General features: G+C 41.5%; 1 protein-coding gene across 18 annotated transcripts in view; it reads right to left on the reverse strand.

The window, feature by feature from the left end:
• atp2b2 (ATPase plasma membrane Ca2+ transporting 2) overlaps positions 1–24,930 on the reverse strand; it is a 114,326-nt gene extending 89,396 nt beyond the window's left edge. For 11 of the 18 annotated variants that reach the window (XM_078169535.1, XM_078169516.1, XM_078169554.1 and 8 more), the window contains exons 1-2: positions 24,714–24,930; positions 4,241–4,995 (exon numbers count right to left, since the gene is read on the reverse strand). In XM_078169535.1, coding sequence (XP_078025661.1) covers positions 4,241–4,439 — 199 coding nt within the window. In that variant the 5' untranslated portion in view covers positions 4,440–4,995; positions 24,714–24,930. Of the gene's footprint in view, positions 1–4,240; positions 5,383–24,713 lie in introns of those variants that run through there. The other 7 variants (XM_078169543.1, XM_078169555.1, XM_078169499.1 and 4 more) reach the window with 2 other exon arrangements.
• Positions 24,931–25,744: the final 814 nt, after the last annotated feature.

Here is a 25,744-nt window from a genome sequence, read left to right on the forward strand (position 1 = left end):
GTCTTAAATTGAAATATGAAAATACACTGGTACACATTCAATATAGGAATTTTCAATGTTTTAAATGAGCTACAGCAAGTAAATATGTGTTATACGTGTAAGGGCCCTGACGCACCAGGCCAACAGTCAGCCGTCTGTCAATGTCAGGCCGTCTGTGACCGTCTGTCGCCCTACTTTTTGTGTCGTGTCCTGCACCAGTCAGCTGCTTTTTGGCAGTTTGGCTCAGTGCACAAGAAAAGTAACAGAAGTCGAGGAAAGTAAACAAACAAACGATTTAAGTCAAGGGACTGTAAGATCAAAACAAACATGTTATGAAGGTACGACTTCTTTTAGCCATTGAGGTCTTTAGCAGAAACTGTTTGTAGCTATTTGTGTTGTTGTTTGTGGGCGCACAGTAAATATCATTTGTTTTATTAACATCTAGTTCTGTGGTTCATGTGCTAAGTGGCTTTTTAATCCCTTCTGTCCATCTTCTGCATTCTCTTTAAATGACAAATACTAGGGCTGCACGATATCAGGGAAAATGTGCAATAAGCTATCATGTTATTGAATATTGTGATGACAATATGAGTCGTGATAGATAGGTTTGCACTGCCAATACAGACTCCAGACAGTGACTAGCCTATACACACTGAATTAGAAAAAAAATGAAATGCAGTAATGTTGATAGGTTTTCATTGTGGTGAGTCCACGGCACCAACAGGTGGTCATTTGAGTGGGTCCCCAAATTAAATTTGTGTTTTTGATAAATTGTAGTATTATACTAATGTATTTTTATGTGAAATGGTTCCTCTGCACTGGAATATTTATATACAGTCTATTTACAAAAACATACAAATGTCACATGTTGGTCTGAGTTAAGAGAGCAACAGATTCATCTACCCAGTATAAGGTCAATCACTGTTGATACATGATTGTAATTTGTGAAAATCCCAAAAAATAGAATTTCTTTGGATAATCAATAAAAGTTTAAATAAATTACTGTATAGATTTAATAGTTCCTTTGGATAAATGTGCTGATTCTCTTTCATTTTCAGAAGAGTTTTTATGAGTTCTTTTCACTTTTTGAGACTATGAATAAAACGGGTGACAACAGGAACAAAACTAGTCTTGCGCAAGATATAGGACATGTATGGTAAGAAAATGGTGGCCGCCTGTAAAAACATTTTTTTCAATCCAAAGTGTCCCCTGGACAGTAAAACATTATTGGGTCATCATTGACTTGAGTCAGTGCCGTATCCATCAGTAGTACAGTCATATTACCACAATGTAGCATCATCAGGGGAAAAAGAAACACGGCGCTTCCACCTGCATCATCGTTACTGACATGAATGAATACAGCATCTGCTGTCACAGCAGACGTAAGATAACAGGAATGTCTGTCACAACACCCTACATATTCATGAATTCAAGTACATTTTATGAACCTTAAAATACAAAGTTAATGTCTAATGGCGGTCCCCGGGATATCCATGCCACCCTGAAGCTTTTATCAGGAAACAGTGGCGCACCGAGCTTCAGATAAGGACAGGTGGGCAGGCGGACAGATGTCAGATCTGTGTTGTGCACCAGAACAAAAAATCCCCGACACATACGAGTTTATTCATTCATTAGTTCATTCATTCATTTTCCATAACCACCTGTTAGGGGTCACAGGAGGGCTGGAGCCTATCCTAGCTGACATTGGGCGAGAGGCGGGGCACACCCTGGACATCATGGGCACATCACAAACAGTATGATAAGAACATCCAAAACACAAGTTTGATTCTCAGTGGTTTCTGTGACATGAGATATACTTTCAAAATTAGTAGGCCTAAAGTCACCCAACGCCACCGTTTTAAAATGACAAGTAGCGTGTGAATGCATAGCACATGTAAATATACTATTTACTGCAGTTCATATTGTTTTTTGTGATATAATGTGCATGTTGATGAAGGTACATTTTTTACTGCATTGTGCAACTCTAACGAACACTAGAGCCACCTGCTGGTATTAAGAGTTATTTTCTCTCACGCAGGCGTAGAGCGAACGTGCTTGTTGGCTGCTGGCTGTAGTTTTTGCGGTATGTTCAAGAATAACTTTTTGGCCAAGACACAGGTGACGTAAGGCGCAGCAACAGTCGGCTTTTGTCACCATTATCTTTTTATGTCTGTTTGGTGTCCGGTGTTTTTCTGAAATGTCAGAGATAATGTTGCACATACAGTTGTGCTGGTGAAAGATTCGACAAATCAGATTCCCCATAACAAAAAGCATGTTAAAAATAACACTATCACTGTTTCTATACAGTGAGTTTAATTACACTCATTTTAGTTTTATTGCAAGTCTGCAGGCTGTGATCCTGAGTTAGTGTTTAGCGCACTGATAAAATGTAATGTTCTTGTATCTAATCAGGATGCTCATGAGAATGGGAAAATGAAATTATAATTTTATGTCTGCAATGATAATTTTTATTGCTAGTTCAAATTCAGTTTCATTTCTGTGTGGCTATAACACTGCAGGCATTCTTTCACACTGATGTTGCAAATATGGTGACGAGCAACAGGCACAGCATCCCTTATCTGAGTTAGTGTTCGTCAGTGCCTTTATTCTATCAATCTATTCAATTTGCTCTGTATTCACTCTTAATTCAACTCTTGTGCCTCTGAGCGTTCTCTGGGTTTATCTAGTTTACTCTGCCGTTGTCTTGCCGCAGGTATTACCACCAGCTGACCTAGAAGTGGTGCTATTGGATGAGAGGACTAGGGAGCACAATCTTCTCTGACTATCAGCCTATAAGGTTACAGGTTACCTCTGATGTCACACAGGTGACGCTACATGAATACTGATCAATGATCCCTACATCAGGGGAGGTGGATGATTTCAACACGGTTATAAATATTCAAGACACAGATGAAGCCATTAGAGAGGTCTGTTTTTTGTATGCTCGCTGTGCTGCAACTGGGGATGAAGCAACAGAAAATTCTAATCCTATGTAATATGTAGGCTGAGCCGTTTAACATTAGATGTCTGCATGAATATTTTAATATCCTGAAGAGGATGTGTAACATAACTTAGGTGGGTAAGTGATAAAATGCATGTAAAGGGATTCATACAAGGTGTTTAAGTGTGCCAGACACTTAAAATGAATGCTTTTGAGACATTTTCAAGGTCATTTTTAACCATATTTTAACCATATTTTACACTGATTTTTGGATAAATCATCTTCTTTCTTATTCAAGAATTGAAGATAAGTAAAAACCTAAGTAGTAAGTATTCCCTCCCATGCAGAGGTAGGTTTTATGCAGGATTATGGTTATTAAAATGAGTTAGATTAATCTACATTTTGCCAACAGGTAAGTACAGTATAAGGTAAAAAGACAGCATTAGGTGTAGTTGTAGGTTTAAGAGCTTGACTAATTTGAAGAAACTAAAAGATGAATAAATTAAAATTAGATCAAATGTGCCAATTCAAATTTAGAACTATTTAATGACTTTTAATGGCTGATTCAAGACATTTTGCGATTTTAAGGACCTGCAGACAGCCTGTCATGGTGTTTTACCAAAACCAACCTACACCTAAAAACAGAGAAAGGAAATATTTGACATTTGCACTGCAGACATGAAATAATAACTGTATTTTCAAATAGTTTCACAGAAAATACATAAATAGGAAACAGTCGCGTACCTGTTTCCTATTCATTATTACTGTCATTGTGTTTTGTGCTTTCTCATTCCACTCGTGCCCAGTCCATATGTGCAGACGACACAGCAAATCCCACGTGGCCAAAACCTTTACTGTATTGCCCCAGAGACCTGCTCCTCAATAAGGCTACAGCTGATTGGCTGATGGGATGGGAGAATGACAAGGGAGGGTGGGGGGACTTGAGAGTGAAGGAGGCTAAACTGTCCAGAGAGATTTCAATGCATACTAATAACTAATTTTCATTAGTCCCTTCAAACAGGACTCCCTCCCCTGACTGCTGTTCTGACGCTGTGCTTACGCATTTCTGCAGGTGCTTTACAAGGTTTGTGCATGTCTGTGCTTTTACTAGGGTTTTTTATAACAAATAAAACCCATAACCCAGTAAATAATGATTCATATCCAAACTAACAGTTGATACAATGAAAGTCTAGCATCAATCTTGTGACCGGCTCAACATACTGTCTTTAAACACATTCCTCAAGATCATTAGATACACACCAGGGCACACAAACTCATATGCACACCCAAGCATGTGCACAGACAAAAACTGGGACTTACCTTCTGTGGGTGAGGTTTTCAGTCGTTTGCACAGTCCCTCTACGCCCATGTAGTCCTCCTGGAGCTTGACCACCGCCTCTGTGCCACGCAGCTCCATGAGCGAGCGCAGCTCCATGAGCGAGCAGCCGAAGCCTGCCGCATGGTTGCCCTCGTTTCTTTGGTTCTTGGCATAAAAATCGCTGTTGGACATGTCCCCCATGATGTCAGCTAGTCAAGTCAGTTAGATAAGTGTTTGTTATTGCTTATAGATCAATCAAAAAGCTTGCACAACAGAGAGAGGAGCTCAGTCTCATCCCAAAAAAAATCCAAAATAGGTATCAAGCAAGCAACAGCAACCAAAACAGGGAAAAAAGAATGCCACTTGTAGGTAAAGTAGGCAGAGAGAGAGATTAAAAAGGGGGGAAAAATCCGTGGGGATCAATCGATGAGCTGCTTCTCTGTTTCAGGGGAGACTGTCAGATAATGGCAGACCCAAAACCATCAAAGAGAAGAAACAGAAGAAGAGGAGAAAGAGCAGCAGAGAACGAGGAGAGGAAGGGATGACGACACACAAGTGGGGAGCATCCAGGTGAGCGTTGGACAGCCCCAGTGGTCAGGTCCTGAGAAGGGCAATGATGGTGGTTGCAAGTCCTGTTGGTCTCAGGCTCACCACGGCTGCAGTCCAGACCCGCTCCATGTGTGGCTTCCCATTGCTGCTATTCTGCTGTTGCCTCCGCTGCCTCTCCGTCTCTACATGGTGGTCTTCCCCATCACTGCTACAGAGAGAGAGAGAGAGAGGGAGGGAGGGAGAGGGAGAGAGGGATGAATTCGAGAGATGAATTCAAAAAGGACAGAAGGTGAGGGTGGAGGAGGGAGAGAGACACAGAAAGAGAGCACAAGGATGAGCGTTGCGTTCTCAGGGCAGGGGTGAATGCAGCGGTAGATGGTGCACGGCTGAAGGACAGCCTCTCCTGGTCGCTGCAGTAACTGTGGCTCTGCTGTCTCTTTCTACTGCTGCTGCTGCTGCTACTGGTGCTGCTAACCTCATTCTGAGGACACGCCAACTGCCAGGGAGAGAGAGAGGGAGAGAGAGGATACGAAAGAGAGGGAGGGCGTAAAGGAGAGGATGCTCCTTTCTGGTGCAGAGCGGAGAGGAGTTGTGCGCGGGTGGGAGGCTGGGGCTGCTCTGACGACAAAGCGGAGAGGCAGCACGTAACGCTGCGCTGTCATGGGGAGGATGGGCTGAGCTGTGGAGCTGCTGCTGCTGCTATCTCACCTCTAGTTCTCTCTCAATCCACAGTAAGTGACCTCTCCTACTGTATGCAGTCACTCTATCTCAGTGATCCCTTCCTCTCTGCTAGTTGTCTTGTCATGCCTTGCATTAATGATTTTCCTCCATGTCTCCTGCCCTGTGGCCTTAGGGCTACACTCAGAGAAGAAACTTCTACAATGTTAAGGTGTTATAATTGAAGGCCTGTGACCAGTTTTTATCAATTGCAAGTATATTACAATCATGGACCAAATTTCTTGGTGTCAAAGTATGAGGCAGGCTTAATTCTATGTTTTCTTATTCTTGACAAATCCCATGAAAAGACTGTAATTAACATTTGGTTTGTCAATCTGTCAACACTTTTTTTGTCTTCCCCTCACTGTCCTTGGCACCCCAAGCATATATTTCCAAACTGAAAATGTAAATATTCAAAAATAGATGACATACAGTTAAATTCAATAAGCATAAGATAATTTTCTGAAACCAATGGACATTACAATTATTAGCAAGTTACTCGAGAAACCATGGTTCAGTAACAGTCCAGCCGCCAGAGGAAAATGTTGGTACTCGATTAATCGAATTTTAATCTAGATTACGATTTGGGCTTTCAACGATTATGAATCGACATAAAACGATTATGCGCTTCTTGTCAGTTTACTCTCGTTGTCTTGTGTTGCAAATCAAACCCACCAGGAAGCCGCGCACGCGCAATACCTCCCCCTCCCCTCCTCTTTTCACTCCACGAGCCAGTCAAGTAGGTGAACTACGAGTAATGTGAGGGGCAGGTGATCGCGGAAGGTTTCAAAAACAGCGTGTGGAAAATGGCAGAGGGAGAGCGAGAGAGGTTGGTCTGTGTGTGTGTGCGTGTGTGTGCGTGTGAGAACGTGTGTGTGTGTGTGTGTGTGTGTATGTGTGTACGCATCGGGGCTGAACTCCGCCGTGCATGATACAGAGATGTAGAGATGTATGTAGAGACGGAAATGACATGCCATCCTATAAACAATATAAGTCATCATGTGTGCCGCATAATCGTTTGCATAATCGAGATTTCAATTTTGACCAAAATAATTGTGATTATTATAGTTTCCATAATCGAGCAGCCCTACTGCATATGCTACATTTGTACATTTCATATGTACAGTAGCATATCAATGTTTATAAAGCGACATAGCTCTGAGCTGAGTTTTCTCATCAGGAGGAGGAGGGGATAGTGGATGGTTCAACACCCAGGCAAGATCGCTTCTAAACTGCAGATCACTGTTTGAGACAAATATCAATAACGGTTGTTTTTTAGCTAGCATTTTTTCAGCCATGATTGTGGCACCAAATGCTTGTATTTTACGTCAAAACACGATCTTTTCCTAACCACGACGTCTCTCCTTTAAAGCTCTATTTATCTTCATATCTCAATGTCCATGAAATGTCCTCTTCTTTTCTCTTATCCATCATACAAACATTTCCACAAACGATAAATGCTAAGCTACACATTATCAAGACAGCGGGAGAATGTTAAAGATGTATCTTAGCATTGTCGCTAGGCAATGGCTGGAGTTGCTGGGCATTTCCATGAACGCATTTTTGTGCCTAACCTTAACCACACTTAAACCACTTAAACCACAACAACCAACATTTTTGAAACATAAAGGTTCAGAATCAGCACCTCCAAGTCTGAGGCCATGGTCCTCAGCCGGAAAAGGGTGGATTGCCCACTCCAGGTCAGGGGGGAGGTCCTTCCTCAGGTGGAGGAGTTTAAGTATCTTGGGATCTTGTTCACGAGTGAGGGTAGGATGGAGCGGGAGATTGACGGGCGGATTGGGGCGGCGTCAGCAGTGATACAGGCGCTTAACCGGTCCGTTGTGGTGAAGAGGGAACTTAGCCAGAAAGCGAAGCTCTCAATTTACCGGTCGATCTATGTTCCAACCCTCACCTATGGTCATGAGCTCTGGGTAGTGACCGAAAGAATGAGATCGCGAGTACAAGCGGCCGAAATGAGTTTCCTCCGCAGGGTGGCTGGGCTCAGCCTTAGGGATAGGGTGAGGAGCTCAGACATCCGGGAGGGACTCGGAGTAGAGCCGCTGCTCCTCCTCATCGAGAGGAGCCAATTGAGGTGGTTCGGGAATCTGGTAAAGATGCCTTCCGGACACCTCCCTTGGGAGGTGTTTCGGGTACGTCCAACCGGGAGGAGACCTCGGGGCCGCCCCAGAACACGCTGGAGGGACTACATCACCCGGCTGGCCTGGGTTCCCGCGGAAGAGCTGACGGAAGTGGCTGGGGAGAGGACTGTCTGGGCTTCTTTGCTGAGGCTGCTGCCCCCCGGACCCGGATAAGCGGAGGACGACAAGTACGAGTACGAGTACGAGTACGAGAGGTTCAAAATATCTGCTACATAATAACATACAGATGTTACATATGCATGATTTAGTACAACGTACAATGGCAACACTTATATCTGGTACTCTAGTACTCTATTTTTTCTTTGCACCTGGGCTCAAAGCAAATGTCTGTGCCCAGGTTCACTATAATAAAGTAACTAACATGTCACTCAGCACAATGGTGTGGCTCATTGTTGTGTTTTTAATAGTTTTTGGACAACAATAGAGGTGTATGGCTCAGAGGAATAAGCAGCACAAGCAATACCTGTTAATGGGATCATCTATTGTTAGTCTTTTCATGAGATGAGGAAAAATAGAATACAGCCATCCTTTTTGTTTAAATCACCAGTTTCACACAATCTACCCTCCTCCACACATACATGCAACATTACAATACAATGCACAAGACGCTAATTATCTGTCACCACTGATTTACATCAGTGCCTCCATTTCCAATAAGTGACATCAGTGGCCAGTAAACCTCTGGCTTACAGCAGCCCTACATCACTTCCCAGCCACTCAGGGGAAAACCTGGAATCAAGACGCCACTGTATTGCATCATACTGAACGCTACAGTAAATCAATAACAAAGCACAAAAACTGGCTGGCTATATCATCTCTCCGTCATCTATAATGCACAGTAATAATACTTCTCTATGAGGAACACTACACTGATAGCATGGCCAGTCACTCCATTTAATAAACAAGCTATAAAATCATACAATGAGTGATTTGGTCGTTCATTCTTTGTCGTCATAAGGGTTTTAGTGCAGTGTTTTACATCACACGCCAAATTCTAACATCTAAAAAGCCTGTTTCACGAGCTGAACTCTGCTTAACCAAATAATTAAATCAGCAATATATGAAGTAAATCAAAAGGGAAACCAGCCAGAAGCAAGCAGCTACATTGTCGTGATTGTCGTGATCCACTGTCCTTTTGTTAAGCTGAAACATGTTGCTTGTGACTGCTGCTGTGACTGGTAGTGCAATCTGTGCAATCTTCTGCATGTTTAAGCTATAATAAAGATTACGTAGCAGCCCAGTCTTGTTCTTCTGAAGTTGTTTCACCATGTTGTAGGTATGCAGTAAAAATGTCATAGTATGGCCAGGTATGAAGTTTTGTAATAAAAACTATTCCCAGAACGTAAAAACATGTTGATGCTGGGACAGTTTACAAACTAAAACAAAGGTTCGCAACACAAGGTGGCTCGTTACAAGATGCAGTTTGTCCACCTATTTGGAAGCAGCAATGGAAACAACAGAAAGTTCATTCAGCAGCAGATAAAACTCAGCAACACTGAGGTAGTTAGCACCCTTGGATTATTGATACTGGTGGCACACACTGCTTAATTCAACCAAACTGACATGATCAGCAAGGTGTCCAGTGGCAAATATCAAGCATGATGATACAGATGGGATTAGCACCAGACACAATAGTGCGCCCGGGAACAGCGGGGTACCGACCTTGTCACAGCAGGGTGGTGAGAGACCCTGCCAACACGCGAATACACATCTGTAACTCCACAGGAAGCAGTCCCATCTGTTAATGAGCTCAAGCCATTACTAAAGTGATAAAGTTAGACAGCATTGGCAATGTCACCTGGGCAGGTGTGACTTAATAAAGCTGCTAAACGTTTCTATAAAGTGTTTCCAGCTAAAGCACATATTCTGTTTCTTTCCCACTTACTGATTAATATAATACATTAAATAAAATACACTGTATGTTCTAGTTTGATTGGGTTTTGGATAGTTTCTCCATTTAAAAAGAAATGGACAGCACGTGGCAGGACTGCATCTTCCTCTCAGTTTTTTCTCCAACCTTTTATGCTGCCCCCCCTCATTCGCCTGCCGATCAGGTCCAATCAATGTTGGCGGTACTCTTTGCGTGCCAAGGCGGACATCTGTGCCGGCCAGATTCTCCAAAACCGTCAAATGAAAGCAAACAAATGCTATCCCAGGAAATTATGTGTGTGTGTGTGTGTGTGTGTGTGTGTGTGTATTTGTGGGCCTGCATAGTTAATTAAGTGGCTGGCTGAGATGAGAGACTACATCTCACAGGTAATTCTGGTGGACACCATCACCTGTTATACTGGTATAATACCTCACTGTACTTCAGCAGCAAGAACAATGCTGGTTCTCTATGCTATTAGCTTGCCTATTGCAGCTTATCAGTTAATCAGTCAGATACTGTAACTGGGTAAAATGGAAACCAGCGGGGCTCCTGTAGATTGAAAACCCACTGCCTTGATGGTTGTGGTTGAATATTCGTGCTGGCATGGCACAGAAGCACAGAGGGAGGAACAATAATGCTGATGATCGCGAGAAACAAAATTAAATAAATGCATAATTTGATGCCAAGATGCATTACGTGAGTATTGATTACCAATATTCCAACACACACACCCCAAAAAAAGTTGATCCTCTCCATTATACTCTCTCTAATATAAAAAGTAAGACGGGCTTAAATACATAAATTGATTTCAAACAAACCTATCAGGAGAAGCAGCAACATCAGCAAGCTACGCTGTATAATTCATAATTCTGTCTGATTCAAGCTGTCCATCTTTTCTACATGTCATTCCTCCATCATTTTCAAGATTCTTCATGTTGAAAGAAAAAGAAATTGTGGATAATATTGCAGTATTCATGACTAATTTAACGCAGAATGTTTGAGCAGCTCCCTCCACAACATCTGCTCATTACCAACCATGTAAAGGTGGCGAGTTTTCAGCTTCACATTATCATGTTGGTGATGTAAGTGACTGGTGGCGGTGATGGTGTTATATTCTGCTGGCGTGCAGCTGCCTATCTTTAAATTACGATGACATGTGCAGGAGTGGAAAGATTGAGATGTGGGAGGGAGGGAAATGAGAAAAGACAGAGGAGGGGGGGGAGGTTGAAGGAGAATGTAGATAGCAGAAGTTGGTTGAAAGATGGAGGAAGGTGGAGACCAAAGGAAGGGTTTAAAAGAGTAAGCCAGAATTACGGAATAAAGAGGGGAGAGCGTAGAAAGAGAGAGGGGAAGGGTAAGATAGAGGTGAAGTGCACTGCTGAAGCCTGAGCTGAGTAACTTCAAAGCAAACAATGTTCTCCGTTTTATGTAATGTAAACACACACAGACACACTAACATGCATATATTTACACACAGAATTGATTTCCGCTTTTCTTGGAAAAGGAGGGCAGCTGTACGGAGAGCTATTGTTGGTGTTTTTGTACGTATTCACAGATAAACCCGCAATGAAGGCAGTGTGTTAAAATGGTTCTTCCTCACCTTTAAATAATTTGAACATCAAAGGGTGAGCAACTTTCTCCTCCTCACGTGTTGTGAATATGGAGCATTTTATGATTTGCTAAAAGCCTTCTGTCTCCATATGTCCATCACCACCACTCCCAGTCGTCTTTTGTACCTGTCTGTGTGTCCCACCAATCTCTATGCTGTCATCCTGCTTACCTGTCTATCTGCAGCTGACTGAAACACTTCCCTGCTGTGCTATTCTTCTGTCTACCTCCCTGCCTACTTGCCAGTCCGTCCGCATAATTATTGGCATGCTCCCCATGGCTTGACAGTGAGTAATGAGTACAAAGACTCAAGGAGAAAGTGTAGATTTGGCAATAATTAACAGCTTTTTACCTAAAGTGCGAGAACACTTAATTGGACTTTATGAGCTCAAAAACCATATGGGATCCACATTAAAACATGGAGCTCTACAGCCAGATGCTAAGACCATCTGACAACCATACTGTATAGTTTGTTTGCTGTTCTGTATGACTACTGGAAAAAAAAAAACCACAAAGAGGGATCTAGCTGAGATACAAAAAGGGCTATTAACATAAAGCCAATGCAGCAATTCCACAGTCTATACAGCCAAGAATGTGGGGCACAGCGTGTGGTACAGTCTTTACTATCTAGCTGTAGTGTTTTTCTTACTTACACATAAATTAATATTTTGTCAGACTTTCCAGTTGTTTCTTTCATTTAAATGGAAAATGTTTGGTAAGTGCACATTAAACAGAAAGGAAATGTATTACAATGCCACTGAGCAACCCTGCAGTACTTATTCTATTACAGTGTTGTTGCGGGGGCACTGTATTTTCTTAAGTGCATCATATACCGGCAGCCTCAGTCAATAATTTCTAAAAACAAAAGTATATACACTCAATTAATATATCACGGTCATCCTGTCTTATCAATATTTTCCAGTGGTATCAAAGGCTTGAAGATTTGATTTTAGAGCATTTAGCTTAAGAATTTTTGGTTGTTATATTTATAGTGTTGTTACAAAGAGAAAAAAAAATCAGGCAACTTTATGTAATTGTGTCTTGATGACATCATCATCTCAGTCTTGCTTTCTCTATCCATATTCAGCAGAGTCCCATTCTCTCTTAGCATCAATTTTACCTGTAATTTTAATTCCTCTATGTATCGTGCCTAGTAAGTCGCTGCTGTGTCTCCCTGTTCTGCTCTCTGACTATAAAGAACAAGTGTTAATGATCAAATGCTCTGCAATAATTGCTGCTTTCTCCTTAATGAGAAGTTCCTGGCCTGACAAGCAGTGCTGTCCTCCACGGTGAAGCCATGCGCATTCTCCGTGTGTCTGTCTCAAAATGTCCTTGAGCACAGTGAGGCAGAGCTGAGGTAGGAGCTGTGCCCACTGCACCACTGCCAGCAGCAGCACTGGCATACAGCTCCCCCTGCCTGTGACAAGAAATAGTTCAGGAGACTCTGCTGAGCACAGAGCTGCTCTCTCCGCACACCTGCATGTCCAAAAGTATCACATCAAAAGCACCGGTCAGAATCTGTCTGTAACAAGGTGTTCACATGGGAGAGAACAACATGAACACCTTACAGTGTGATGCAGTCGATAGAACACCACCACACAGTACAGCCTCAGAAATGACAATCAACAGCTCTCTGCCAAAAATAGAAGCATCATTCAGAGCAATGCTTTTGGATGGGGCTGTATTAGATTGTGAATGTGCTTAAAGTGTGTCTACTCCTTGGTGGCTACAGCATATACAGAGGAAGGGACTTGCTGAATCTGTTTGTTGGTTACGTCACTGATTGGTTGAGAGTGGTATCACAATGCCGATGGCAGAGATCGAAAAAATAAATGCCTACTTTGACTTAATAACAGTGTTTGAGCACATATTTATGTTGCAGTGCTGCTTGGGAAGTGAAATAAACTCAGTGAACTCAAAAAAAAAAGGAACCTTACTGTTTAAACATTGGTTGCATAAAACCAGTACTACACTGCCATTTTTTGCAATGTACATTTATGAAATTTAAATTTGTCTAAACCTGCAATAAATGTGGCAAATTAAATCATAAATGTCAGCGAAGCAACAGAGGCAGTTACACAATGCTCAGGGAATCCCCAAACACGCACATACACGGATTGGACAGCAGCTGCATTGCAATACTGCACTGCAATATCCAGGTACACACGCGCACACACACAGAAAGAGAGAAAGCCACATTAACTGACATTGTCTCTGAGGTGAATTGTTACATAACAACTACACGGAGAGCCTCCTTTCAGCTACCATCAGTGCTCTCTAATTGGGTTGAAAGCAGCTGTCGTGCTAACTAAGCGCAGCAGACAGAGTCTGACGAAGAAAAAGGTTATTTTGGAAAGCGATGCAGGAGCTGGAAAAGGACTGCAGCTCCAACACATTATCTGGCTGAGGGGAAGATAAAGCAGAGCAAAAAAAGGACAGAGGGATGAGTCAGAGAGGAGGACAGAGACAAAGAGAGAGAAGGATGCATTTACAAATACATAGGTCCATGTGTATGTGTGTGCTTAGGTATGTAAGCTTATAAGTGGTGAAGGGGTTTTAAAGAAAAGCAGTTGGCCAGGCAACCCTGACAGCCACAGGGGTTGCTGTGTGTCACTGCAGAGTGAGCTTGAGAAGTGAGAAACTGAAAACAGGTGATGATATGTCATAGCTGTGAGATGACTGAGGATGAGACACTGAGCGATTTAAGCCTTTGCTCTGAGACGGTGTAATGGACCCCGTTTTTCACATCTATGAAAAATCCTTTCCTAAAGAGGACAAACAGTCCCTAAAAATATGTCAAGGTGTGCCACTGTAGGTGACTCCTTCCCCCCTCCTCTCCCCCTTAGTTCCACCTGCCTCCTTTGCCTTTCTGCTTCTGCAGCGCACACGCCAATTATGGCTGGTGTACAGATGTCACCTTTACTTTCACCATAGTGCTTTCTATTTAACTGCCCGCTCACTCTCACTCTCTATCTCTTCAGCGGACCTTTTTTTTTTTCATGAACATCGCTTCATTCTTTTATAATTTACGACAAATTACTACTTCTCTTTTGTCCCATCCTTGTTAGTGTTGTAAGGATTTCTGCTGTATTCATGGCCACCTCAGTACTTTGTCTTGGGTGTTCCTGGTGAGCAAATGGCATTATACAACATAAGCAACACTGTCAGGCTGCGGAGGGAGATATGGAGATGGAGAGTGTAATCCTGCCTGGAGCAGCTGTGTGGATGCACATTAACAACTGTAACCAAATAAATACTGACATTTTATTGCCAAGCATATTGAAATGGAACAAACAAATGTAGCATGAAAGTCATTACTATTGAAAAACTAGCTAACCCAAATGTTGTTTGTACATAGTGATGTTATAATAAATAGTAGTTTAGTGTTTGCTTAATAATAGATGCTCTGGTGCTTTTACAATCTGTGGTTTTGCCTCTGCAGGAGATCATCCTGGAAATGAGGAGCTTTGCAATTTGCTGATGAATTTCCCAATCAGAGATCTGATGCTATGATTACAGACCCCCAGCCTTACTTTCCCAGAGTGTGACCTCTAATTTTCATTCACCAGGAACTTTGGAGTTGAACTAATAGTAAATTATAAAATATTGGGGAGTGAAACGAAATGAAGCTTTTTCTCTAAAGCTTTGCTATTCTGTTGTTTTATCAAATTATGTTTAAGTTAATTAAAAGACACTTGTGTAAATTACATTTATATACAACTAAACTGTTTTCATAATCATGTTGCGGTGAGAATCTAATTGCTGGTTTCGTGGGGTGGTTGGGGTGGAATTTAAGCATACAAAAGTGCAGGATTTAAGTACTGATTGCTATTATTCAATACACACACCAGAAAAAGTTTGATCCTCTCCATTTCACTCTGTCCAATATAAAATGTAAGACAGGCTTGAAGACAAACCTATCAGGGGAAGCAGCAACATCAGCAAGCTACGCTGTGTAATTCATAATTCTGTCTGATTCAAGCTGACCACCTTTTCTGCATGTCCATCATTTTAAAAATTTTTCATGTTGAAAGAAAAAGAAGTTGTGGATAGAACTGCAGTATTTCATGACTAATTTAACATTAGGAACATTAACATTACAAGGCAGGGCCTACATGGTGATAGAATGGCATGAATAATGTACAGTGAGAGAGGAGATAAAGTTGATATCAGAAACTACAGGCTCGAGAGTTTCTATCTCTTCAGATAGACGATCATAACATTGACCTCACATGCTTCTCTGGAGGCAAAAAAAAAGGAACAGCCAAGGTACAAGCTGTGTTAAATTCTGTGTAGTCAGTAAGGTATCACCCTGTTAGGTGAAGTCTTTCCTGTAACTCCTGTAAGTAGACCCAAGGCTATGAACAGTGAAACGATCACAGACCAAACAGCACAGTTAAGTTAATTCATGAATCTGAGCCAAGCACATGACAGGTACAGGGAAATAAGCACGACTCCATGCTGTTTCCTCTAACAGAAAATAATGTGATAAAACATGTGTGAAAATCAATAACGTGGAGAAGCTGCAGCTACTGTATGAGTTTGGGTTTTTTTGCCAAACCAGAGGCATTGTTTACGGGATGGCAATACTGTTTATTTGGTCCTCTTTCAATTTGGGTTCTGACCAAATAACTGCAAAACTAATAACAACCCCATCAGCCGCAGATGAACTTTCTGATTAGTACTAATGTGAGCAAATGTTAGCACATACTAAGACGTTGAACAAGGTAAATATCACATGCTCAGCATGTTAGCATACTTACATTGCTGTCTTTCTCCAACAACTACTGCACCTAAGTACAGTGCTGCCTCAGAGGGCTGTAGACTCTAAATCTTGTTACCTAGTTACAGGTTAAATTAAATAGCCTCACACATGCCTGCGGTACATTGTTATAATATTAAACAGCCTTGGTGAGCATTCCCAGAAAAAGGTTATGAACACAATGCCTGCTGGACTCAGTTAAAACACTATGTACAAAGAGCATTGGAAAAATGTAGTGTTGTCTTCCTTTTCACTCATGCACTTTGTAGTGATGCAACTTTCACGCCTGCCGTGCTCCTTGTTCCCACCCAGCATCAGTATCATAACCTTATCCACTTGATCATAGTCAAACCCAGAATGAGTCTGTTTTAATCTGTTTCACCACCACATTCACTACCTTCACAGAATAATGCATCAAACAAGCAGATGACACATGTGCTTGTGGGGATTTTACTTATCCACACACACTATGACACATGGTGCAGTCCACATGTAATGTGGCTCACAGAACAGTAATGGCACTCAGAGTGACAGAGGGTTTCTAACCACATCGGTCCTGCAAAACATACTGAGTCATCATCACTTTCCAAGCTGAATGCTTAAAGCTTGTGTGTAATGAGGCAGAGACTGTTCATTTAACCTTGTAAATTCTGGTTTGGGTTATTTTTATTATCTATTTAATTAATGTTTTTTGTATAGTGACAAGTATGTAGCATAAAACAACACCACACATTGCAGTATTTATGGCCTGAACTAATTTGTAAAAACCATCCCTAGACAGGCCTTTAAAATACCAAAAAAAAAAAAAAAAATCAATAAATACACAAGAGACAGTACAAAAACAAACTCAATACACACGAACATTTAAAAAACACAAGATTCAGAACCCAACAAGAAAGAACAGCCAAAGCAGTCCAAGACACAAACTACTGTATAATACAATAAAGCAACATAAAGTAAGCAGCACCAGATCATTCATTCATGACTACATGACTGATTCCTCTTCAAAAACTGTTCAGTTTAAAGTTTAAAATGATTCCACTCAGGTTCTGGTTTAATTTCCAGGTGTAAGGAATTCTACATGTTGATCCCTCAAGAGAAAAAGCTGTTTGTCCAGTGAGGATTTACATTACAACTTACAGTTCCCATTGGATATTCCACGTCTAAGAGAAACCATAGCGTCACTGAGCACCCAAGGAGCCTGATTATGTGGGATTTCATATCATATTCATTGTATTATTTAAAATTATGAATACTCAGATGTGCAGGCGCAGAAACAGATACACTGAAATTCTGCATTTCAGATCGGCTGCACATCAGTATCGGCCATTATTCGCCTTGTCGCCTGCCATCGGCATGTGGGTAGATAAGATGACAATCACTGATGGCAGTGGCTGATGTTTTTCTGTTGTATTACATCAATTTTGTGCAGGCTAATAAGCAAGGCTCCAGATGAATGGAGTCCTGTTGTCCTGGGGACATTAGAAAACATGGGATGCTGTCAGGACGAAAGGACGCAGTAAACAAGGGGGATGCACCCCTATTGTTTCCCTGATGATGCTACACTGTGATCAACAAATCTTGCTGACATCAGCAAAAGAGAGCTAGTTAATGTTAGCTGTAGGCAGTCAGTGGGGGCAACTAACTGCTGTTGAGCTGAGTTACATTATGATGCATTATAGCTCTCTTTGGTCAAAGTAGTATTAAGCCAAAGTGAATTATAACATCCTCGTGATGTGTTCAAATGCAATCATGCAATGCTCTTACTACCTACTGTAAATGTCACAGAAAAGGAAACCTGCACACACACGACAGTACTGGCATGAACCCGCCAGCACGTTTTCTATAAAAAAAAATGAAACATGTTTTTTCAGGCCACAGTCAGAAATGAGGATTGTTTTTATAAAGATGATGATAACCATTTATTAGACAAATAGGTAACAAGATCGCTCATGATGGTGCCACCTACATTTCTCGTAATTAGTAAGAGCAATTATCTGTGTCAACAAAAACAAAGCCCAGTTGTGAAAAACTAAATGAGTTTGACCCCCGTCCCCCTTTCATTTGTTTCCCTGTGGGCCAGAATCCTGACCTCAGATTACTCATCTGTTCCTAGATTTGTAAGCCTTTTTTAATGGAAGCACTCTGTTGCTTTTCAGCATGACAAGCTGCTTAATCTGTGTCCGGAAAACACCCGGAGATCCAAAAGCGTGATACAGCTTCTTACAGAAGTCCTTCCTGTGCAACTAAATGGGCACACATGGTCAAGCAGTATCCGAGGTAAACAAAAACACACATTACTGTTTTCTCATTTCAAGAAATAGAATAAGAGAATAGCATAGCGCATCTATTGTAATATGAAACAATTAGTGCACTAGTACCTTGGGGCCGAAATATCTAAGGTACAGACCACCCAAATAAAAGTGACTGGAAAGACTGAGTGACACACCTAATATTTCACACTTTTGACTGGCAGTAAAAATTTCTTTCAGCTGTTGAACATGAACACACACAACACACACTTAAGGAGCACACCTGATGACAAGGTGACGATGGGGATTACACACCACCTGAGTTCTAACATTCATCATCTCCTAAATCTCACAAAACAGACCCTTGTTGTGTAGTTACAATAGTTAACACAAAGGTGGAGGTGAAACATCTTTACATCTAATACAGTTTTTCTTCCCTGTTCTCGCACTCAAAACTCCTTTACTGTTGTTGGCGAGTCTCGTTTTGAATTTGATATCTATAGTATCAGTTGTTACAGTAGTCTATTGTGCTGTATAAGTTGTAAAACTCAAATGTTTGATGACCGCAGATGGTCTGGGAAGCATGTGAATAAAGCCCTTAATCCTCAAAATTACAAGTTAATTTGTGCCGTTGTTTCAAACTAATGCAGGCTCAGTATGATCCTGAACATCAGTCATAATAACCAGAATGTGGCTAGAGTTGACCCCACAAATCAGATTACATTTACACTAAGTGTTGTAATATCAATCATTCCAGAGGAACAGACACTACATCAGCAAACCATTTTATTATTCATGCTTTATGCTTATGTTGCAATTTACATATATACACATATATATTTGTTTCCGTCCCTATTTTAATGTATATTTACAACTATAATGTTTTTTTATTTTTGACACTTTGAATAAACCGCCCGCCTGTCTGCCTGTTCTCGCTTTGAAATTCTGTTTTGCCTTCTTGCCTCCTGTACGCCTGCCTCCCTTTTTGCCTGCTGGTGGTTCAATGCCAGAGTCTTCCTACAGGGGGACATTTGGAGTATGTTAAAATCCTCTGCTCGGTGGGGGTTGAGATGTGCATGTGAGAGAGTGGTATCTGTAAACAATATGTTTGATGGTGCCACAGAGGATGCAGGACTAACCTCTACAACAGTAGCTAGCAAAGCATCTGGCACTGGTGATGTATTTGTGCCACTGTTGAGGGAGAACAACCATTGGTTTAGGCAAAGGAAGAAAGGGACTGATACTGGTGTTCCAGGTTTAACAGAAAAATAGGCCAACAGGCAAAAGGCCCAGAAAGATAGAAATAGAAAGAGTTTCGTTAATAATGTTAAGAATGGTACTCTAGTTTTGAACTCATCTGTCTATAAGGAGATAAGAAGAGACTGAAATGGTGTAATAATGGCTTCGGTATATGCTCAGAAGAGCAGGTCTATCTAATTCTTAGGACAGAGAGGGCTTACAAATAGACACCAGTCACTGTTGTAGTCCAAAACACATTCATCCCATTTTTATCCTGAATTAGCACCCACTGCACTCAGTTATTGTCGTGAAGTTTCACCAGAGAACTGAATAAGCATATAACAGTGTGACACACAGTTTGTATGTGTTAATTAAGTATCATCAAGATCACAAGTTAGGCATTCTGAAGACCGAAAGACAGCAAAACTTGACTTAGCTGTATTTGTATCGAGCATTTTAGCCATACATACATGCATACATTTATATTAATGCATTCACTGAGCAAGATCACACATCTCATGCATTCCAATGCAAATGTATATGCCGTGTGCACATTCTTATGCATGCCCACACACACACACACACGCACACGCACACGCACACACACACAACACATGCACATTAACTTCCTGCTGCAAGGTCAGTGGAAGACAGAAAGAAAAAAAGACTGCTGTGGCCCTCTCCTTGCTCCAGATGAGCCTGTAGAAATCACGAGGGAGTTATTGGTCTAATTAAATTCAACACATGCAAGCTAAGTGTGCTAGATGGGGAGTAAAGACAGAAGGAGGGGTGAAGAGGAGAGAAGAAAAAAAGAGTGAATGAGTAACAATAGTCCTTTAAATCTAGCCTTGCTGCGCATAACACAGGGAAAGACAACAGCAAAATAGGCTGAAGCCACACATCAATGGTCATATTATCGGCCCATCATGTAGAACGTATCCTTAAACTGAGAATTTATCTACCTTTTAATAACTAATTTTATAAACATTAGGTAACATTTAAGTTTGCTAATGACATCCCAAGAAATCTCTACTACTTATCTGGATATACTGAATTCTGACAAATACCTACCGAGTACAAACACCGCCTAGAATTTTGTGTGTCTGAACTGCCATTTTATAGCATGACATTTTATTTTGAGTCCTGAGATGAGCACAGTGTACCACACCTGTGTTGTTATGGCAATCATGTGAGGCTATAAAATGACATATGCTGTTCATCATCAGAGTGTGAGCTGATGATGACATGGTACAAGCTGTTATCAACACTTTTATTTCCAGCTTTACTATTTCTGCCTCCTCCTTTGATCATCTGAGCACTGAAGAAAGTGGAGAGAGTGAAACAACAGACTAATGAATAACACTGCAATATATTACATGGAAAAACACATATCATGCTGCAGATATAGAAGTGCAGCATTGTCACTTAACAACTAAGTGTAAGATTTATAAATTCCTGACTTTGGTGCCCCCAGTGGTGGCATCAAATAAGACACTGTGGTAGACAGCAATGCGTGCTGCTAATCCTCAACCCCAACACCCCCTTAATCTCATTAACAAGACTATATTATCTACATCTAAGTGTTTACAGATGAAAAATGCATATTAAAAGTACATCCATGAAGTAGAGCAACTGCCTTTTGAAGATTCATTCAATGAGAGGTGGTCTAAGCAGGAAAGCAGTAAGTGCAGGTTCACAATGACGCAAATAAACAGAATTGCACTTTGCCATTTGATCTGCATAAACACGACCATAGCTGTGGGCGTTCCAGAGACAGTTGTGCGAGTGAGTTTATTTGAAGCGACAACACTATGAAACCCCGCCCCAAATTAGCACTCCAACTTTGTCTCAAACAGCTTTGCGCCTGTTGTCAAACCATGGATGATTTTGACTTTCCTTGCCTGTGAACCAGACAAATCTGCAAGCTCATGTTTTATTTGCTCTGGCAGATGTGTCCAGTCCATATTTCACTTTCGAAAGATTTCCAGCAACTTGAGATCTGCTGGGCCAATCACAATTGTTTATCTTGTACGGGCCGTGTTTGAGGAGCACTGCTGAGGAGTTTTTGAAAACAACCAATATGGCTGAAAGCAGCTATCACATTAGAATGTAACAACCTGGATGGTAAATCTTCACTAAAAAAAACAACAACTGATCAGCAGATCAACTGCACCTAAAGCTTTGCTCAAGAAGGAAGATGTGTTTGCCTTAATTATGACAGGATACTGCAAATGTTTAATATAGTCACTCATAATACATCAGCTCATCTCTGCACGCTGTTGCCTGTTTACATTTTTCGTCGCTTAGGCATTATTTTTTTTCCCCACATTATATCAAGTTCTGCCCTAATGTACTGTGAATGGCCATCTACACCAGGCGGACCTGGTCACTGGTCGTTCAACGTCACATGTTGATAACCCGTTGATAACACCCCTTGAAAATGGAAAATGCACCAAGGGCACCGAGGTTTAAGACTAATTCTCATTTGCAATTTGGTTTGGCCAGGTCAGGTTAGGGGATCCAATCATACTGATATGAACAGGAAAGAAGCAGAAGTTTTAATCAACCCAAAGTAAATGGAGTTGCCCTCACACATCGTATAATTTAAATGTGGCAAGGAGCAACTCAAACATATTGAACTTAACAGTGTGTGAAGCAAGTCCTCACTCAACCAACACACCAAGAATATATCAACTGACAAGTCAGGAATAGAGATAGATAAAAGCTATTAATCACTGTCTCTTACTGCATCACACTCACACACACACACACACACACACACACACACACACACACACATGTATGTGCACAAACACAATCACTGCTGTCAGATTTTAATGGGTGACTGGATTCAAAGTCTTTTCACCTGGATAAGATGAATTAGAAAAACACAGATGCTTGTTGGTGGACCCAGCAGTGAGACATTACACTCAAAGCAAGTGGGTGCTGATGTCAAGTGACTGCCTGCAGTAGCTTAAATCCTGCCATTCAGCACATCTTATGTTTATTTAAAGTACATTTAATGAGGTAGTCACAATTTCAAAACAAACCTAGTTTTAACATTTAGCCAATGTAAGCATCTAAAGGATGATATCAGTACACACATGACATGTTCTGAGTCTAGTGATTTTTTTTAATTTATAGCTCAAAATCCCCAATTTTCCTTACAGAGCCACCTCAATGCAGCTGAATTAGGAGACTGAACTGCATTTAAACCATCCTCAAACGGCATGACAGCCTTCTCCCTCTCAGCAGCTACCTATACTCCCCCCTCTCACCCTCCTCACCTATCCTTTTCTTTCCTCTCTGTCTTCTAAGAATTCTTCCACTGGTAGACAGGCTTACAAAATCAAATAGAGCTATTTATAATGTTACCATCATTTCCTGTCATTTGTTATTTCCAACAAGACAAGAATAAATAAATAAATTCTTACTGTAACTGTCTTTGGCTCAAGTTTCATATTCAAGTTTTTCTTTTTTTTTTTATTAAAGAACTGTCAAATCTGTTTTACCACTGTGTTTGTCACTATGCTACACAGAGGTGATGATGACACAGCAAAATCTAAAGCACTGCGTCGCTAACAGATTCTCTCTTGACTATAGGAGATATGACAGAGCAGAGCAAGGTATGGATTTTCTCTCTAGGCTGTTTGTTTTTCTTGAAAGCTCCTGTTTTTCATTTGAATGGTTGTTAAATCACATTTAAAGTATGATGAATTTCAGGAACATAGGTAAATACTAATGTTATAGACATACATTTTTTGTGTATGCATTCGCAGGAGAAAGGAGCCTTGGTATTTTCAAACAGCAAGTGAAGGACTAGTTGAAGTTCACATGGTGACTTTACTTTACATCTCTTTATCCTATATTCATCTACCCTTAGGTTAAAGAAAAGAGTAGTGGAAAATGTCACTGCATGCTTCCTGTGCTACTTCTATCCTATAATGTCAACATTTAAATATCTATAATTGTGTTTAAGGACATGAAGTTTCAGAGGACAACAAGACAGCCTATGCATCATTCCTCCATTTTCAGTCTGTGTGCACATTTGTGTGTACTTTTGTTCAGTAACGTCTCATCACCTGCATGCTTTATGTGTCCAGCGGGACATAGTGAGAGAAAGTGTACAGGAGAAAGGGACAGAAAGAGGACTGACACTCTGCTTCTGAGCTGTATGGCTGTCGTGGTGCAGTGGAGCTGATGGTTGAGGTCACACAGTCATCCCAGCCCCAACAGAGGCGCAATCAATTTCCTATGACAGCCTGTCTAACATTGTGGCTGACTGATTAAATGACTGGCTTGCTGACTGAATAAATGCCTGAATGACTGAACGACTTGGTGGCTATGCCAAAGGCTGACTGGTTGTTTGAGTGACTGCCTAGCTTCACTGACGTGTCTCTGAATGGTTTTCTTTTTCTGGTGCACACACTGACTAACTGGCTGTCTACTAAACTGACTGACAAGTCAGCCAACCAGACAACAAGCCAGTGACCCTGTCTTTCAGCTAGTGTGATGATCAGTCAGTTGACAAGCAAGACAACATTCAACTAACCAGCCAGTGAAATTACCAAATCACTGGCCACTGACTGTAATCAGCCACAGAGCCAGCCATCCAGAAAAACAGACATCCAACAGATCAAGGAGGAGAGGTGATAATGTTCCCTATTAATTCAGCCACCTTGCCAAATAGTCAGTTAGTTAATGCAGTGAAGACAGCTAGCAGGCAAACACACATGATCAGTTACGGCAGCGAAGCCTGCTGCTATGACAGAACCAGTCAGTAAGTGTGACAGAGAAAAGAGACTGCAGACTGCATGCAGCCAACAGATGGCCTGACTAAATGAGGAGGTGTGCAAAAAAACATCTTCATCTAGAGAAATTACAAGACAAGGGGATTTAATTTCTCCAAAGAATCTGAGTTTGACGTAAAGAACAGACCTACACAACATACATGATGAACTGTAAATGTGTCAGCAGATATATGCAGATTTATGTATAGATATATACAGATAGATACACACAGTTTAAACAGACCTCCAAACATGCATCTATTCTGCAGGATCATCCTCATCCCTCCTTTCCCTCTCTAACAGATCACCTGCTTCTTAACTACCTTGCCTACAATATTATCCATGTTCTGCACACCCACAAACCACAGATGCACACGGAACAACGTGTACAGATTAATATTAACACATCACATCCTACCGACATGCCGATGATTCATGCAAACAGAATCAAAAGCACCTAATGAAACCGGTGAACACATGATAAGCTGTTCATTCATTTCCATTTAACACAAGGGCAATGTATACTTACATGGCAGCAAGGTTATCACCACCATCACCGTGACGTGAAAATCCTCCCACCTAAAAATGATATTGCAACGGCACATGCAGCAGCAGACTAACCACCACAGCGGTGTGCAGTATGTGTGTGTGTATGTGTGTGTGAGTGAGTGTAGGTGTGCGTGTGTGTGTGTGGAGACTCGCTAAGCTGCACACTCACTGCTACTGCCTCAGCTGGGGCTGTCTCAATGCACAGCCTGTACCATGTCGGCAGGCGGCAGGGGTGGGAGCGTGCGTGTGTGTGTGTGTGTGTGTGTGTGTGAACAGTGCTGCATAGCAGAGAGGCTGCTCTTCACTTGACAAAGCTTTTTCCTGACTGGATAGAGGGATCAAGATAGAAAGATGGAAAAATAAATGGATAGGTTGATGAGGACAGAGAGAAATGAAAGGTTGGCAGCACGGAGGAAGAAAAAAGAGAGGGGAACAGATACAGGCAATATTCTCTACATCTCTCCTTCTCTGTGGCTCTCTCTTACTCCCACACTGTGACATTTTGCCCTCAGAGCAGAGCAGGAGGTCCACTGTAGACATGCACGCAACCTAATTTCAGAAATGACCTGAGAAGAAAGAGAGAAAGAGAAAAAAAGAGGGTGAAGGACAGAGGGAGATAGAAAGAATAGAGAGATGATGGAGAAGAGGATGCACCGGAGAGAAGGAGAGATTGAAAGGAAGGTCAAAAAAGAGTGAAGGAAGAAAACTGGAGATGCAGTAAAGGAAGAAAGAAGAGTGAAAGATGTTAGGGTAAAGAAGGAGCAGTGCATGAGTGATAAAGATAGAAAAAAGTAAAGAGGAGGAGGGGAGGGTAACTTTCAAGGACATGGATCATTGTCAAGCTCGTTCTTGTCTTCTGCAGCTCGGGATACCCATACAACACATGCAGACCTGCATACAGCTCGCCCCAGTGGACACGATGGCTGCAGGACATAATGCTTTTGTGTGCCTGTGCATGTGTGTCTGGCTCATCCACACACACATAGATACAAAAGCGCACCTGTTCTGCCC

This window comes from Epinephelus lanceolatus, chromosome 1, assembly GCF_041903045.1.
Source record: "Epinephelus lanceolatus isolate andai-2023 chromosome 1, ASM4190304v1, whole genome shotgun sequence".
Lineage (NCBI taxonomy): Eukaryota > Metazoa > Chordata > Actinopteri > Perciformes > Serranidae > Epinephelus > Epinephelus lanceolatus.